The 15522-nt window shown below is 47.6% G+C and overlaps 2 protein-coding genes across 3 annotated transcripts in view; one reads left to right on the plus strand and one right to left on the minus strand.

Annotated features, from left to right (window-relative positions):
- SGSH (N-sulfoglucosamine sulfohydrolase) overlaps positions 1–15430 on the minus strand; it is a 68691-nt gene extending 53261 nt beyond the window's left edge. For both annotated transcript variants that reach the window (XR_013213323.1, XM_077251481.1), the window contains exon 1: positions 15249–15430. Coding sequence is in view for 1 of the 2 variants with exons in the window: in XM_077251481.1 (XP_077107596.1) it covers positions 15249–15375 (127 nt within the window). In the remaining variant the exon portion in view is untranslated. The remainder of the gene's footprint in view (positions 1–15248) is intronic.
- Positions 15303–15522, plus strand: part of SLC26A11 (solute carrier family 26 member 11) — a 93575-nt gene continuing 93355 nt past the window's right edge. Inside the window, exon 1 of the mRNA XM_077251480.1 lies at positions 15303–15439. The gene's annotated coding sequence lies outside the window, so the exon portion shown is untranslated. The remainder of the gene's footprint in view (positions 15440–15522) is intronic.

Below are 15522 nucleotides of genomic sequence, written 5' to 3' on the forward strand. Positions count from 1 at the left end.
ATCTGTATGATCTGCTCGAAGATAGCTGGATTCAGCGACCACTCTCCCTGTCTGAGCATGTTGCGGCTTAGATAGTCGGCTTTGGTATTGAGACTTCCTTTTAAATGAAGAGCCGTTAGGGAGAGAAGATGTTCTTCGGCCATCTGAAAAATATGATTTGCGACCTTCAATAACGAACTGGATCGCGTACTTCCTTGACGATTAATGTAGGCCACGGTTACCCGGTTGTCCGATAACAGCCTGACGTGTCGACCCTGTAGGGGTATAAGGAACCTATTTAAGGCGTGATCTACGGCCAATAGCTCTTTCAGATTGGAGGATGAGTCCTGCTCAGACTGAGACCATAGCCCCTGAACCCAATCCTCCCCTAAGTGAGCTCCCCATCCCTTAGGGCTGGCATCCGTAGTCAATACTCTAGATACATGATATATCCAAGGAACCCCCCTACGAAGATTTGAAGTGTGTGTCCACCAAAAAAGTGAATGCGTAGACTCCGCAGAAAGTGAAAATTTACTATTGAGGTGAGCAATTGCCCTAGAGACTAGATGCTGGATCTTAGCTACTTTTGAGTCCGGCAGGCGACATTCCTGTCGACTAGAGTCTATAACAAACCCCAGAAACTCCTGAGATTTTAGAGGCTGTAGACGCGATTTCTTAAGGTTGATAATCCAGCCTAGCCTGTTCAATGCCCCCATCACCTTCTCTAGCTGGTCCCTGCAATGTGATTCTGAATGACCCACAATTAGTAGATCATCAAGGTATGGAACTATTAATATGTCCTGTTCATGCAGGTGTGCCATAACTTCCACCATAATTTTTGTGAACACCCGGGATGCGACCGCGACACCGAAGGGAAGTGCCTGATATTGAAAATGCTATACCGTGCCGGCAAGTGAAACCGCCACCCTAAGAAATCTTTGATGATCTACATGTATTGGAACGTGGTAGTAGGCATCTTTGAGGTCCAAGACGACCATAAAGCAATGGTTAAAGAGCATTTTATTGCTGTTTTAACCGATTCCATCTTGAAGGACGGAACCAACAAGAAATTGTTCAGGCCTTTCAAATTAATAATAGTGCGATATGAGCCATCTGGCTTCTTGATCAGGAATAGAGGGGAATAGAACCCCCTACCTTCCTCTTCTGTAGGGACCCTGATTAGAACCTTCTTCTGTTGAAGTTCTCGGACCTCTGACTCCAGCGCCAACTGTTCTGTAGAGGAGGAACGGACAGGTGTCAACATAAACTTGTCCCGAGGAATATGAATCGAACTTTAGGCCTTTTTCCACAATGCTCAAAATCCACGGACTGTTCGTGATCTGTACCCAGGCCGGGTAGAAGGCCAAAAGCCTACCCCCCACCTGGACCGCCCGTCATTGTGGTTTTTTAGAATCTCGTGAAGGATTAAAGATAAATCCTTTACCCCTTCTCCTGTTGCTGTCGTATCTAGTAGACTCCCTGTTAGAATCTCTATATGGCCTTCTGCGGTTAGACCAAGCTCTATTGTAGTCCCGTCTGTGAAAGGGTCTTCCAAGGAAAGGAAAGCGTTTTTTATTATCTCCCGCTTTCTCTAAAAGCTCATCCAGGACCGGGCCGAATAAATGAGCTCCATCACAGGGAATGCTACACAACTTTGTTCTGGCCTGTAAGTCCCCATGCCAACATTTAATCCATAGCGCTCTCCGGGCTGCGTTGGATAATGCTGAGGATCTGGCGGCTAACCTGACCGAGTCCGCTGACGCGTCCGAAAGGAAAGCTGCAGCATCTTGGATTATAGGCATAGAGGATAATATTTCAGACCTGGGAACTTTATCCTTGAGCTGATCTTCAAGGTGACCTAACCACACCATCAGGGACCGAGCCGTACAGGTGGCTGCTATAGCTGGTCTCAAGGATCCAGCCGAAGTCTCCCAGGCCCCTTTGAGGAAGATATCAGCTTTCCTATCTAAAGGTCCTTTAGGTTCCCCAAATCATCAAAGGGAAGAGATGTTTTCTTGCACGCCTTAGCAACTGCCGCATCTAGCTTCGGAACCTTATCCCATGAGGATGAAGCCTCCTCCTCAAAAGGATATCTCCTTTTAAATGCTGGCGGAAGTGACCCCTTTCTCTCGGGTTTCTTCCACTCTTTTGAGATCAATGTTTTAATTTTGTCTACCACTGGAAAGGCCCTTCGGGATTTCCGCTCTATACCCCTGAACATAACGTCCTGAATAGAGCACTCCGACTGGGTGTCCTCTATTCCCATTGTGCTGCTGACTGCTTTAACCAGATGGTTAACCCTATCAAGGGACAGACAGGCTCGACCAGATTCCATTTCCTCAGAGGAGGAAGAAGAAGGGAGGGACCCTGAGCTGAGCTCCCCCGAGTCTGAACCCACATCTGAAACAGGGGATAATTTCCCAATTTCCGTTATACGAGACCTGGATCTCACAGAACTCCGGACTTCTTGTCTGACCATCTTCCTTATTGTAGAGGTCAGATCAGGAGCCTCTTCCTCTAGCAATTGTTGAACACAGGATTTACACAATCTCTTTACGTGCCCATCCGGAAGTGGCTCTGCACATTCGGCACACTGCCTATGTTTGGCCTTAGTTACACACTTTCTCCCCTAATAAGGAGAGAGGGAATATAAGGGGAACAATGATCAATAACTGAACATTCACGAAGATCACTTACCCCACCAGCAATGAGTGGTACCGTATTCGGGGGGTCCTTCGTAGCCGATGAACTTTTACGGCCTGAGGACTTTGATGATCGGGACTCTTTAGCTCCACCAGCACGACTATCAGTAGAACGACGCTGGGAGCTCCTCAAAGGCTTTTCTGCCTGAGGCTGCTCTAGTGGCTGCTGTTGCTCACTGCTCTGCGTTGTTCCTTCCGGCGACTCCATGATGGATAGACGGTCAGGAACACGCTGTGGCCCAAGTGCACGGCTTAAATCCCCCTAGGTACCGCCCCCAGCCGGGGGTCAGCAGGGAAACACTCCAGGTGTCCGCTGATCGGACCTGCCGATTGGTTCCGGTCCACCGCCCGAGCCGTGTCCTAATGCTGGAGACCCCGAGGACCAACCCCCTTCCAAAACGCCGGGCGCCTCCATTAGCCGGGAAGAAAGCGCTACTGCGCATGCCCGGCCGCGTCATCCACCCGCGCCGCGTCATCCGGACACGCCCCTTCCGGTCGCGGCGCAGGGAGCCGACGCGCCGGACAAGGACGGCCCCACTCCCCAGCCGATGCCGGCACCAGCGCAGGCGGCGGCACACCCCGGGCTCCAGCAGACACGGCCCTACGAGAACCTTATACTCACCAGGCGCGGACACCGCAGAAGCCAGCTCATCCACACCCGAGCTGCTTCCTCCTGCTGTCACCTACACGAACAGTCCCCCTGCCGTGTGGTGCCTCCATTCACCTGACCAGGCCGAGGTAGGGGACCCCCGCTACCTGTACCGGTCTGTCAGGAGTGGGATCTTCATTCTTCGACCTTCTTCACGAGGCCAGTCTGAAGAGGTTCCGCTGTCAGGGACAGGAAACCAACTGACGTGGGAGAGAGGTACCGCCCTTTTTATGTCTGTAGGTTTCCTGTCCCTGAAGGGCGGATTCCCTCTCTTGTTGTGCTGTCATGGCGACTGAATAAAATATGATTTTTTATTTTTACGGCTCTGCATTATAAACTTCTGTGAAGCACTTGTTGGGTCAAAGTGCTCACCACACATCTAGATAAGTTCCTTAAGGGGTCTACTTTCCAAAATGGTGTCACTTGTGGGGGTTTCAATGTTTAGGCACATCAGGAGCTCTCCAAACGCAACATGGAATCCCATCTTAATTCCAGTCAATTTTGCATTGAAAAGTCAAATGGCGCTCCTTCCCTTCCGAGCTCTGCTATGCGCCCAAACAGTGGTTTACACCCACATATGGGGTATCGGCGTACTCAAGACAAATTGTACAACAACTTTTGGGGTCCATTTTCTCCTGTTACCCTTGGTAAAATAAAACAAATTGGAGCTGAAATAAATTTTGTGTAAAAAAAAGTTACGGTAAATGTTAATTTTTATTTAAACATTCCAAAAATTCCTGTGAAACACCTGAAGGGTTAATAAACTTCTTGAATGTGGTTTTGAGCACCTTGAGGGGTGCAGTTTTTAGAATGGTGTCACATTTGGGTATTTTCTATCATATAGACCCCTCAAAATGACTTCAAATAAGATGTGGTCCCTAAAAAAAAAATGGTGTTGTAAAAATGAGAAATTGCTGGTCAACTTTTAACCCTTATGACTCCCTGAAAAAAAAATAAATTTAGGTTTCTAAATTGTGCTGATGTAAAGTAGACATGTGGGAAATGTTACCTATTAAGTATTTTGTGTGACATATCTCTGTGATTTAAGGGCATGAAAATTCAAAGTTGGAAAACTGAAATTTTCAAAATTTTCGCCAAATTTCCGTATTTTTCACAAATAAACGCAGGTAATATCAAAGAAATTTTACCACTATCATGAAGTACAATATGTCATGAGAAAACAATGTCAGAATCGCCAAGATCCGTAGAAGCGTTCCAGAGTTATAACCTCATAAAGGGACAGTGGTCAGAATTGTAAAAATTGGCCCGGTCATTAACGTGCAAACCTCCCTTGGGGGTAAAGGGGTTAAAGTTTTCGTGGCTTGAGTACGTATGTCAGCTAGTGCAGTTGCCACGGCAGTTGTCTCAGTGTTGGTGATTACCTATCTCTCTGTCCCCCGGATAGGACATAACCCGTATGACTGGTGACTTGAGCCTGTTTATAGGATCTTTTAGATGACCCGGCTCTGTGAGGTGTCACCGTGCCTCCTGGGTGTAGGTTCGGACAGGTAACGTGCAATTAGCTGTCCTGCCAGTCTCTGATGTAAGGCGTGGAAGGTCCTTACAACCTCGGTGTTCCGCCTCAGAAGGAGACAGCCTGCTCGGGGCTGGTCCCCTTATGGTATCCTCTCCTGTGCTTCCTCTCCTGCATGCTCACTGCAATCAATACTGCCTTCTAAAATGTCTCTTTCCAGGAGCTGCAGCTCTGTGGCATGCAGAACTCCGTTGACCCTCTGTCTTCCTCAGAAGGCTGTCTGGAACTCCCTGACTCTCCCTACAGACTACCAGTATATATATATATATATATAGAGTCGCCTAGTAAATAGGATCAAAAGCTCCCCCTGGTGGCCTGGAGTGTGAATGTGTTGCATGTTTGTGGTACCTGGATGCAGTTATCCTTTCTTGCCTCCAAACGTAGCATCACTCTCCCCAGGAGGAAAGCAATGCTACTGTGATGACCAGGACCCTGGGGTGCCACATATACAATGCAGACCTGTGTGTGTAATGTGTACAATGCGGAGCTGTGTGTGTAATGTGTACAATGCAGAGCTGTGTGTGTAATGTGTACAATGCGGAGCTGTGTGTAATGTGTACAATGCAGAGCTGTGTGTAATGTGTACAATGCAGAGCTGTGTGTAATGTGTACAATGCAGAGCTGTGTGTAATGTGTACAATGCAGAGCTGTGTGTGTGCGGCGCCCCAGGGTCCTGGTCGTCGCAGTGGTATTACTTTCCTCTCGGGGAGAGTGATGCTACGTTTGAAGGCAAGGACGGATAACTGCATCCCGGTACCACAAACATGCAACACACATTCACACTCCAGGCCACCAGGGGGAGCTTCTGCTCCTATCTATTAGGTCACTCCCCATATATATCTGGTAGTCTCTAGGGAACGTTAGTTAGTTCCAGACAGAAGTTAGTTGCTGGCTGAGCTCAGCTCAGTCGGTTCCAGACAGTGGTCTGAGAAGGACAGAGGGTCCACGGAGCTGTGCATGCCCTCAGAGTTGCAGCTCCCAGAAAGAGATATTAAAATGCAGAATTGTATTGCAGCGACCGTGAAGGAAGTCGAAGCAAAGGAGAGGATACCAGAAGGGGGACAGCCCTGCTCAGGCTGCCTCCTTCTGAGGTGCAGAATCTCGGTAGCTGGAACACTGAGGGAGTAAGGACCTCTACGACTTATTTCAGAGACCGGCAGGACAGCTAATTGCAGGTTACCTGTCCGCACCTACACCCAGGAGGCACGGTGACACCTACAGAGCTGGGTTATCTAAAGAGACCCTATAAACAGGCTCAAGTCACCAGTCATACGGGTTTTGTCCTATACTATATGGGGGACAGAGAGAGCGAAACACCTCATCTGTGAGACCCTTATGTGAAGCCATAGGCAGTAAGGGACTACACCACTGCAGCGCAAGGGAAGGCTACTGATTTCCACCTGGACAAGGGAACTCTGGACTTGCCTCCAAACCGGCCAGACTCTGCCTGCCCTGTGATCTGGTGCCGTGGACTGTCGATGCTGAAGTCTTCAGTAGAAGGTAAAGAGTCTGCAACCTTGTGTCCTCGTTCTTCTCTGCGCCTCTCACCATCCACCGTCTACACACTGGGAAGCCCTGGGGATATACTTCACCTGTGGGAAGGTATACCATCTAGCTGCCATAACATCACCCCAGCGGACCCCTTAAAGCAGCGTCGGTCACCCTGACCGAATACCACAGGTGGCGTCACGAACATACACTATATCCCTTTGAAGACCTTTCCCTTTTACATGGGTGCCCAGGGCCACGGACCGGGTCACAGCCACCGTGACATCCCCCTGTGAAACCGCAGGACCTGGTACAGAGTACCCCTTGCCCGTGGGGCGACTCATCTTTGGCGTCACGAACAGGATCTACTAAACTCTGTAAATCGGTTCATGTGCACCTAAAGACTGTGCCAGAATTGTGCCTAAACTGTGATTTATTGAAAGACTGTGTATCGCAAAAGACCGCCAAAATTTGCGCCATTACAGCGCCACGGGGAGCGCTGGAGAAGAAAGGCGTGCCATCGTGGGCGGGAACTAACTGAGAAGCGCAAAAAAATAATGGCAGCCCAGTCCAAGTATCTCTGTACCCTGAGGACGTGTCTGTCAGCAACAGTGATCCGCCTTCTGATCCAATATGGCGGGAGGGGACCAAGAAGAAGAAACCGCCCCCGAAGGAGAGAGCGGGAAGGATGCCTGGACGCAGAGAGCCACGTGGAAGACGCCATGGCCAGCAGCCCGGAACCAGAGCATGGGGTGGAAGCGGAGGACTCCCCCAGAGACCTGGAAAGGAGCCGAGGCAAGCCGTCACCAGTCGACCCTGCACTCTTGCAGACCGGAGTGGAACCTCTTATCGACCAGCTCCTGCAGATGCAGCTAGACTACGGGACCATCTGCAAGCCAGCACCCGCAGAAGATGTGCAGGAGCCGTGTCCCGTCCTGCAGCCCTTGACACCGGAGGAGGAGCCCGGCACCGGAGATTCTGCGGGAGGTAAGAACGACAACCCTGCCCCAATAGCCGAAGACCTCCTAAAAGGCCCCGTAGCTGCACCATCCTGTTATGGGTCCTCCCAACTCCAGATCCTAGGGGAGTGGGACCAGGCCACGGGGATGGAACAGTTCCTGAAGGCCCCGATCCAACCCGCCAGCCTACCTGGAGAGGTATATGCGGAGAAAACCATCTACCGCTGGGTGAATCCCGGATCAAATCTCATGGGGTTCCCCGGGACAGCCAAACAGGAAGGAGAAACCCTAGAGGTCCTGAGCTGGGACGAATACCAGCAGCAACTCACCCACAGATGGGAGGATAGGGACGAGGAACACCAGGCCCGGCGCAGAGCCTTTGACAAAAGGGATCTGCAAGCCAAGGCCCAGGCCCACAAGGACCGCCATGTAAACCAGGCCCCGCTTAAGCAGGGCACCGTAGCAACCTTTAAACTGCAAGGAGGCTTCATAAAGGAGCAGGGGTTGTATGCCGAAGTGTTTGTTAAACGGAGGGACGTGGAATCCCATCTCTGAGGAAGACACCCGGATAGGGATCTGTACCTAGAAGACCGTGTCACATACACTTGGCACTTTGGCGAAAAGGGGTGGTACGCTTTAAATGTCCACAAGTACATAGAGTCCATGTCCAAGCTGCCCAGCTCCAAGACACCAGCCATGCCGCCTCGTGCTGCAACAGCGCCCCCTTGTGCCAAAGCGGCCACAACCACTACTACTCCCACTGTCACCCCTGCCTGCACCACCACTAAGACTATGGTGTGTACCATCACCACTACGGAGACTGCAGTAGCCACTAGGCCAACCATCACCTGCACCCAAGCTGTTGTGGAGCAGAGGTCAGTAGGCACCCAAACCCCCATCAGGAGTGCAGGCGCACCGTATGTAGCACCTGGTAGCCGCCCGTATCCAAAAGGACTGCCATTACCAGTGCTACCCCAGTAGAACAAAGGAAATTTGAAAATGACTGTATATAGTTCACCGTTAACTCTTTGCTGCTACCACAAAAAGTTCAGTTAAAAAGGTTTATTGAAAACGGCCAGGGTTATTCCTTAAAGGGGTCCTCAGTTTTTAAGAGGATCCTAAGTTTTGCACAAGTTGCCTGTTGCCTTAAAGACACTGGAGTCATGGCCAGTGAATGGCTCACAAACTTTCCACTGTAAATAGTTTGCACCTTCTTAAAGGTGCTTCCTACTGGTTTTACAAAATAAGCTTTTAAAGAGACTGCTTCTAAAAGTCTAATGTTGCTCGAAAGTGTTTTGTTTTCCAGAGACCTGAAGAAAAACCTGTCTGGCGTCGCAGGATTCCGGGTCTGGACACACGCCTCGCAGCTCGCCCAAGCCCAACGTTGAGGGTTAATGACGGGTCCCTTGCTTCGTTGCTGCTGTTCTAAAATTTTGATTGACTTGAATATTAATGCCATTGATACATTTGCACTACCTCATTAAAAAGACTTGAATATTGTTTGAACCCTTAACCCCTTCCTGACATCGGACGTACTATCCCGTCGAGGTGGGGTGGGCCCGTATGACCACCGACGGGATAGTACGTCCAGCGCGATCGGCGGCGCTCACGGGGGGAGCGCGGCCGAGTGTCAGCTGCCTATCGCAGCTGTCATCCGGCACTATGTGCCAGGAGCGGTCACGGACCGCTCCCGGCACATTAACCCCCGGCACACCGCGATCAAACATGATCGCGATGTGCCGGCGGTGCAGGGAAGCATCGCGCAGGGAGGGGGCTCCCTGCGGGCTTCCCTGAGCCCCCCACAGCAACGCGATGTGATCGCGTTGCTGCGAGGGTCTTACCTCCCTCCCTGCCTGCTCCAGACCCGGATCCAAGATGGCCGCAGATCCGGGTCCTGCAGGGAGGGAGGTGGCTTCACAGAAGCCTGCTCAGAGCAGGCACTGTGAAGCAGCCTGCACTTCTCTCAGATCGGTGATCTGTCAGAGTGCTATGCAAACTGGCAGATCACCGATCTGTATTGTCCCCCCCTGGGGCAAAGTAAAAAAGTAAAAAAAAATTTTTCCAAATGTGTAAAAAAAAAAAAAAAAAAATATTCCAAAATAATGAAAAAAAAATAAAAATATTATTCCCATAAATACATTTCTTTATCTAAATAAAAAAAACAAAAACAATAAAAGTACACATATTTAGTATCGCCGCGTCCGTAACGACCCGACCTATAAAACTGGCCCACTAGTTAACCCCTTCAGTAAACACCGTAAGAAAAAAAAAAAAAAAACGAGGCAAAAAACAACGCTTTATTATCATACCGCCGAACAAAAAGTGGAATAACACGCGATCAAAAAGACAGATATAAATAACCATGGTACCGCTGAAAGCATCATCTTGTCCCGCAAATAACGAGCCGCCATACAGCATGATCAGCAAAAAAATAAAAAAGTTATAGTCCTGAGAATAAAGCGATGCAATAATAATTATTTTTCCATAAAATAGTTTTTATCGTATAAAAGCGCCAAAACATTAAAAAATAATATAAATGAGGTATCGCTGTAATCGTACTGACCCGAAGAATAAAACTGCTTTATCAATTTTACCAAACGCGGAACAGTATAAACGCCTCTCCCAAAAGAAATTCATGAATAGCTGGTTTTTGGTCATTCTGCCTCACAAAAATCGGAATAAAAAGCGATCAAAAAATGTGACGTGCCCAAAAAGTTACCAATAAAAACGTCAACTTGTCCCGCAAAAAACAAGACCTCACATGACTCTGTGGACCAAAATATGGAAAATTTATAGCTCTCAAAATGTGGTAACGCAAAAAATATTTTTTGCAATAAAAAGCGTCTTTCAGTGTGTGACGGCTGCCAATCATAAAAATCCGCTAAAAAACTCGCTATAAAAGTAAATCAAACCCCCCTTCATCACCCCCTTAGTTAGGGAAAAATAAAAAAAATGTATTTATTTCCATTTTCCCATTAGGGTTAGGGTTAGGGCTAGGGTTGGGGCTAGGGTTAAGGCTACAGTTAGGGTTGGGGCTAAAGTTAGGGTTAGGGTTGGGGCTAAAGTTACGGTTAGGGTTTAGATTACATTTACGGTTGGGAATAGGGTTGGGATTAGGGTTAGGGGTGTGTCAGGGTTAGAGGTGTGGTTAGGGTTACTGTTGGGATTAGGGTTAGGGGTGTGTTTGGATTAGGGTTTCAGTTATAATTGGGGGGTTTCCACTGTTTAGGCACATCAGGGGCTCTCCAAACGCGACATGGCGTCCGATCTCAATTCCAGCCAATTCTGCGTTGAAAAAGTAAAACAGTGCTCCTTCCCTTCCGAGCTCTCCCGTGTGCCCAAACAGGGGTTTACCCCAACATATGGGGTATCAGCGTACTCAGGACAAATAGGACAACAACCTTTGGGGTCCAATTTCTCCTGTTACCCCTGGGAAAATACAAAACTGGGGCTAAAAAATAATTTTTGTGGGAAAAAAAAAGGATTTTTTTATTTTCACGGCTCTGCGTTATAAACTGTAGTGAAACACTTGGGGGTTCAAAGTTCTTACAACACATCTAGATAAGTTCCTTGGGGGGTCTAGTTTCCAAAATGGGGTCACTTGTGCGGGGCTTCTACTGTTTAGGTACATTAGGGACTCTGCAAACGCAATGTGACGCCTGCAGACCATTCCATCTAAGTCTGCATTCCAAATGGCGCTCCTTCACTTCCGAGCCCTTCCATGCGTCCAAACGGTGGTTCCCCCCCACATATGGGGTATCAGCGCACTCAGGACAAATTGGACAACAAATTTTGGGGTCCAATTTCTCCTGCTACCCTCGGGAAAATACAAAACTGGGGGCTAAAAAAATAATTTTTGTGGGAAAAAATTTTTGTTTTATTTTTACGGCTCTGCATTATTGACTTCTGTGAAGCCCTTGGTGGGTCAAAGCGCTCAAAACACATCTAGATAAGTTCCTTAGGGGGTCTACTTTCCAAAATGGTGTCACTTGTGGGGGGTTTCAATGTTTAGGCACATCAGTGGCTCTCCAAACGCAACATGGCGTCCCATCTCAATTCCTGTCAATTTTGCATTGAAAAGTCAAACGGTGCTACTTCCCTTCCGAGCTCTCCCATGCGCCCAAACAGTGGTTTACCCCCACATATGGGGTATCAGCGTACTCAGGACAAATTGTACAACAACTTTTGGGGTCCAATTTCTTCTCTTACCCTTGGGAAAATATAAAATTGGGGGCGAAAAATAATTTTTGTGAAAAAATATGATTTTTTATTTTTACGGTTCTGCATTATAAACTTCTGTGAAGCACTTGGTGGGTCAAAGTGCTCACCACACCTCTAGATAAGTTCCTTAGGGGGTCTACTTTCCAAAATGGTGTCACTTGTGGGGGGTTTCAATGATTAGGCACATCAGGGGCTCCCCAAACGCAACATGGCGTCCCATCTCAATTCCAGTCAATTTTGCATTGAAAAGTCAAATGGCGCTCCTTCGCTTCCGAGCTCTGTCATGCGCCCAAACAGTGGTTTAAACCCCCCACATATGGGTTATCGGCGTACTCAGGACAAATTGTACAACAACTTTTGGGGTCCATTTTCTCCTGTTACCCTTGGTAAAATAAAACAAATTGGAGCTGAAGTAATTTTTTTGTGAAAAAAAGTTAAATGTTCATTTTTATTTAAACATTCCAAAAATTCCTGTGAAGCACCAGAAGGGTTAATAAACTTCTTGAATATGGTTTTGAGCACCTTGCGGGGTGCAGTTTTTAGAATGGTGTCACACTTGGGTATTTTCTATCATATAGAACCCTCAAAATGACTTCAAATGAGATGTGGTCCCTAAAAAAAAATGGTGTTGTAAAAATGAGAAATTGCTGGTCAACTTTTAACCCTTATAACTCCCTAACAAAAAAATTTTGGTTCCAAAATTGTGCTGATGTAAAGTAGACATGTGGGAAATGTTACTTATTAAGTATTTTGTGTGACATATCTCTGTGATTTAAGGGCATAAAAATTCAAAGTTGGAAAATTGCAAAATTTTCAAAATTTTCGCCAAATTTCCATTTTTTTTGCAAATAAACTCAGGTAATATCAAAGAAATTTTACCACTATCATGAAGTACAATATGTCACGAGAAAACAATGTCAGAATCGCCAAGATCCGTTGAAGCGTTCCAGAGTTATAGCCTCATAAAGGGACAGTGGTCAGAATTGTAAAAATTGGCCTGGTCATTAACGTGCAAACCACCCTTGGGGGTGAAGGGGTTAAAGGGAATGTTTACTAGTTGCACTATGACAGATAGACTTGTATGTTACAAGATAAAAGGTTAGTATATTAAAAAATTAATATAGTCAATAGTAATGGAAGCTGAGATTTAAATTTAGTTAGAATGGTGATATATATATATATATATATATATATATATATATATATATATATATATATATATATATATATATATATAGCGCCGATAGTGTGTAGCTGATATCCTGATGCACTTTTGAATAAAATTGGGAAGAGACTATAGTAAACCCGTGGGGGTTAGTCGAAAACTTTGCACTTGAATAAAGAGATAGCATACCCGTGAGGGTCATCGCATTTCATAGTTAGTTGTTATATTGTTTTCTATTCTTATCAAAATGGGTCCATAATGTAAATAGTTAATGCAACGTTCAAGTGTCCTTACATCCCATAAAGGGAAGCTTAGATATAGTATTAACTTGTTTTATATTATTTCAAAAATTTGTATGTCTTTTGCTAACCTGTAACTTTTATTTTTCTTTTCCCGGTCTGGGAGTACTGGATTTAACGGGGGAGGGGAGTGCGGCGCCCCAGGGTCCTGGTCGTCGCAGTGGTATTGCTTTCCTCTCGGGGAGAGTGATGCTACGTTTGGTGGCAAGGACGGATGACTGCATCCAGGTACCACAAACATGCAACACACATTCACACTCCAGGCCACCAGGGGGAGCTCCTGCTCCTATCTATTAGGTCACTCCCCATATATATATAACTGGTAGTCTGTAGGGAAAGTAAGTTAGTTCCAGACAGAAGTTAGTTGCTGGCTGAGCTCAGCTCAGTTAGTTCCAGACTGGAGTCTGAGGAGGACAGAAGGTCCACGGAGCTGTGCATGCCCACAGAGCTGCAGCTCCCAGAAAGAGACATTGAAAGGCAGAATTATATTGCAGCGAGCGTGAAGGAAGTCGAAGCAAAGGAGAGGATACCAGAAGGGGACCAGCCCCGCTCAGGCTGCCTCCTTCTGAGGCGCAGAATCCCGGTAGCCGGGACACCGAGGGAGCAAGGACCTCTACGCCTTATTTCAGAGACCGGCAGGACAGCTAATTGCAGGTTACCTGTCCGCATCTACACCCAGGAGGCACGGTGACACCCCACAGAGCCGGGTTATCTAAGAGACCCTATCTATAAACAGGCTCAAGTCACCAGTCATACGGGTTTTGTCCTATCCTATATGGGGGACAGAGAGAGTGAAACACCACAGCTGTGAGACCCTTATGTGAAGCCTTAGGCAGTAAGGGACTACACCACTGCAGCGCAAGGGAACGCTACTGATTTCCACCTGGACAAGGGGACTCTGGACTTGCCTCCAAACCGGCCGGACCCTACCTGCCCTGTGATCCGGTGCCCTGGACTGTGGCTGCTGAAACCAACAGTAAACAAGGTAAAGAGACTGCAATCCTGTGTCCTCGTTCTTCCCAGCGACTCTCACCATCCACTGTCTACACACTGGGAAGCCCTGGGGATACACTTCACCTGTGGGAAGGTATACCATCTAGCTGCCATAACATCACCCCAGCGGACCCCTTAAAGCAGCGTCGGTCACCCTAACCGAATACCACAGGTGGCGTCACGAATACAAACTATATCCCTTTAAAGACCTTTCCCTTTTACATGGTCACCCAGGGCCACTGACCGGGTCGCAGCCACCGTGATATCCCCCTGTGAAACCGCAGGACCCGATACCGAGTACCCCTAGCCCCTGCAGAGCTGTGTGTGTAATGTGTACAATGCAGAGCTGTGTGTGTAATGTGTACAATGCGGAGCTGTGTGTGTAATGTGTACAATGCAGAGCTGTGTGTGTAATGTATACAATGCAGAGCTGTGTGTAATGTGTACAATGCAGAGCTGTGTGTGTGATGTGTACAATGCAGAGCTGTGTGTGTAATGTGTACAATGCAGAGCTGTGTGTGTAATGTGTATAATGCAGAGCTGTGTGTGTAATGTGTACAATGCGGAGCTGTGTGTGTAATGTGTACAATGCAGAGCTGTGTGTGTAATGTATACAATGCAGAGCTGTGTGTAATGTGTACAATGCAGAGCTGTGTGTGTGATGTGTACAATGCAGAGCTGTGTGTGTAATGTGTACAATGCAGAGCTGTGTGTGTAATGTGTATAATGCAGAGCTGTGTGTGTAATGTGTACAATGCAGAGCTGTGTGTGTAATGTGTACAATGCAGAGCTGTGTGTAATGTGTACAATGCAGAGCTGTGTGTGTAATGTGTACAATGCAGAGCTGTGTGTGTGATGTGTACAATGCAGAGCTGTGTGTGTCATGTGTACAATGCAGAGCTGTGTGTGTAATGTGTATAATGCAGAGCTGTGTGTGTAGTGTGTACAATGCAGAGCTGTGTGTAATGTGTACAATGCAGAGCTGTGTGTGTAATGTGTACAATGCAGAGCTGTGTGTAATGTATACACAATGTGGAGCTGTATTTTCCCCAACAGCACACATCTAATCCCCTCCGTATAGGATAGGGCCACCACCATAGAAAGAAAGAAAGAACACGTATAACCCCACAGCAGAGCCTGCAGTGTGATCACGTGGTCATGACGTAATCACAGGTCCTCCTCTCTCCTCCTATATTATAGCAGCCCCGTGTATTGTGCAGAGTGCGGTGCTCCGCAGTCCCCGGGCGGCCGGCACTCACCGATGATCAGCAGCACGTTCTTACTGTCAGCCGCTAGGACGGAGCAGATCAGCCACAGACACACGGGGAGACCCGGGGATCCCATCATGTTCCGCTTCTTCCTGAGACACTCCCGGATAGCGGTCATGTGATTGCCGCAAGGACACGCCCCCTCAGAGAGGGAGAAGAGGTGCCGGGTCGGTGCGGTGCGGGTACGTGAACCTGTCTGTTATATATAGTATATACGGTGTATCCTGTACCCCATGTATTCCCAGCCTGCCTGTTATATATAGTA

This window comes from Ranitomeya variabilis, chromosome 4 (genome assembly GCF_051348905.1).
Source record: "Ranitomeya variabilis isolate aRanVar5 chromosome 4, aRanVar5.hap1, whole genome shotgun sequence".
NCBI lineage: Eukaryota > Metazoa > Chordata > Amphibia > Anura > Dendrobatidae > Ranitomeya > Ranitomeya variabilis.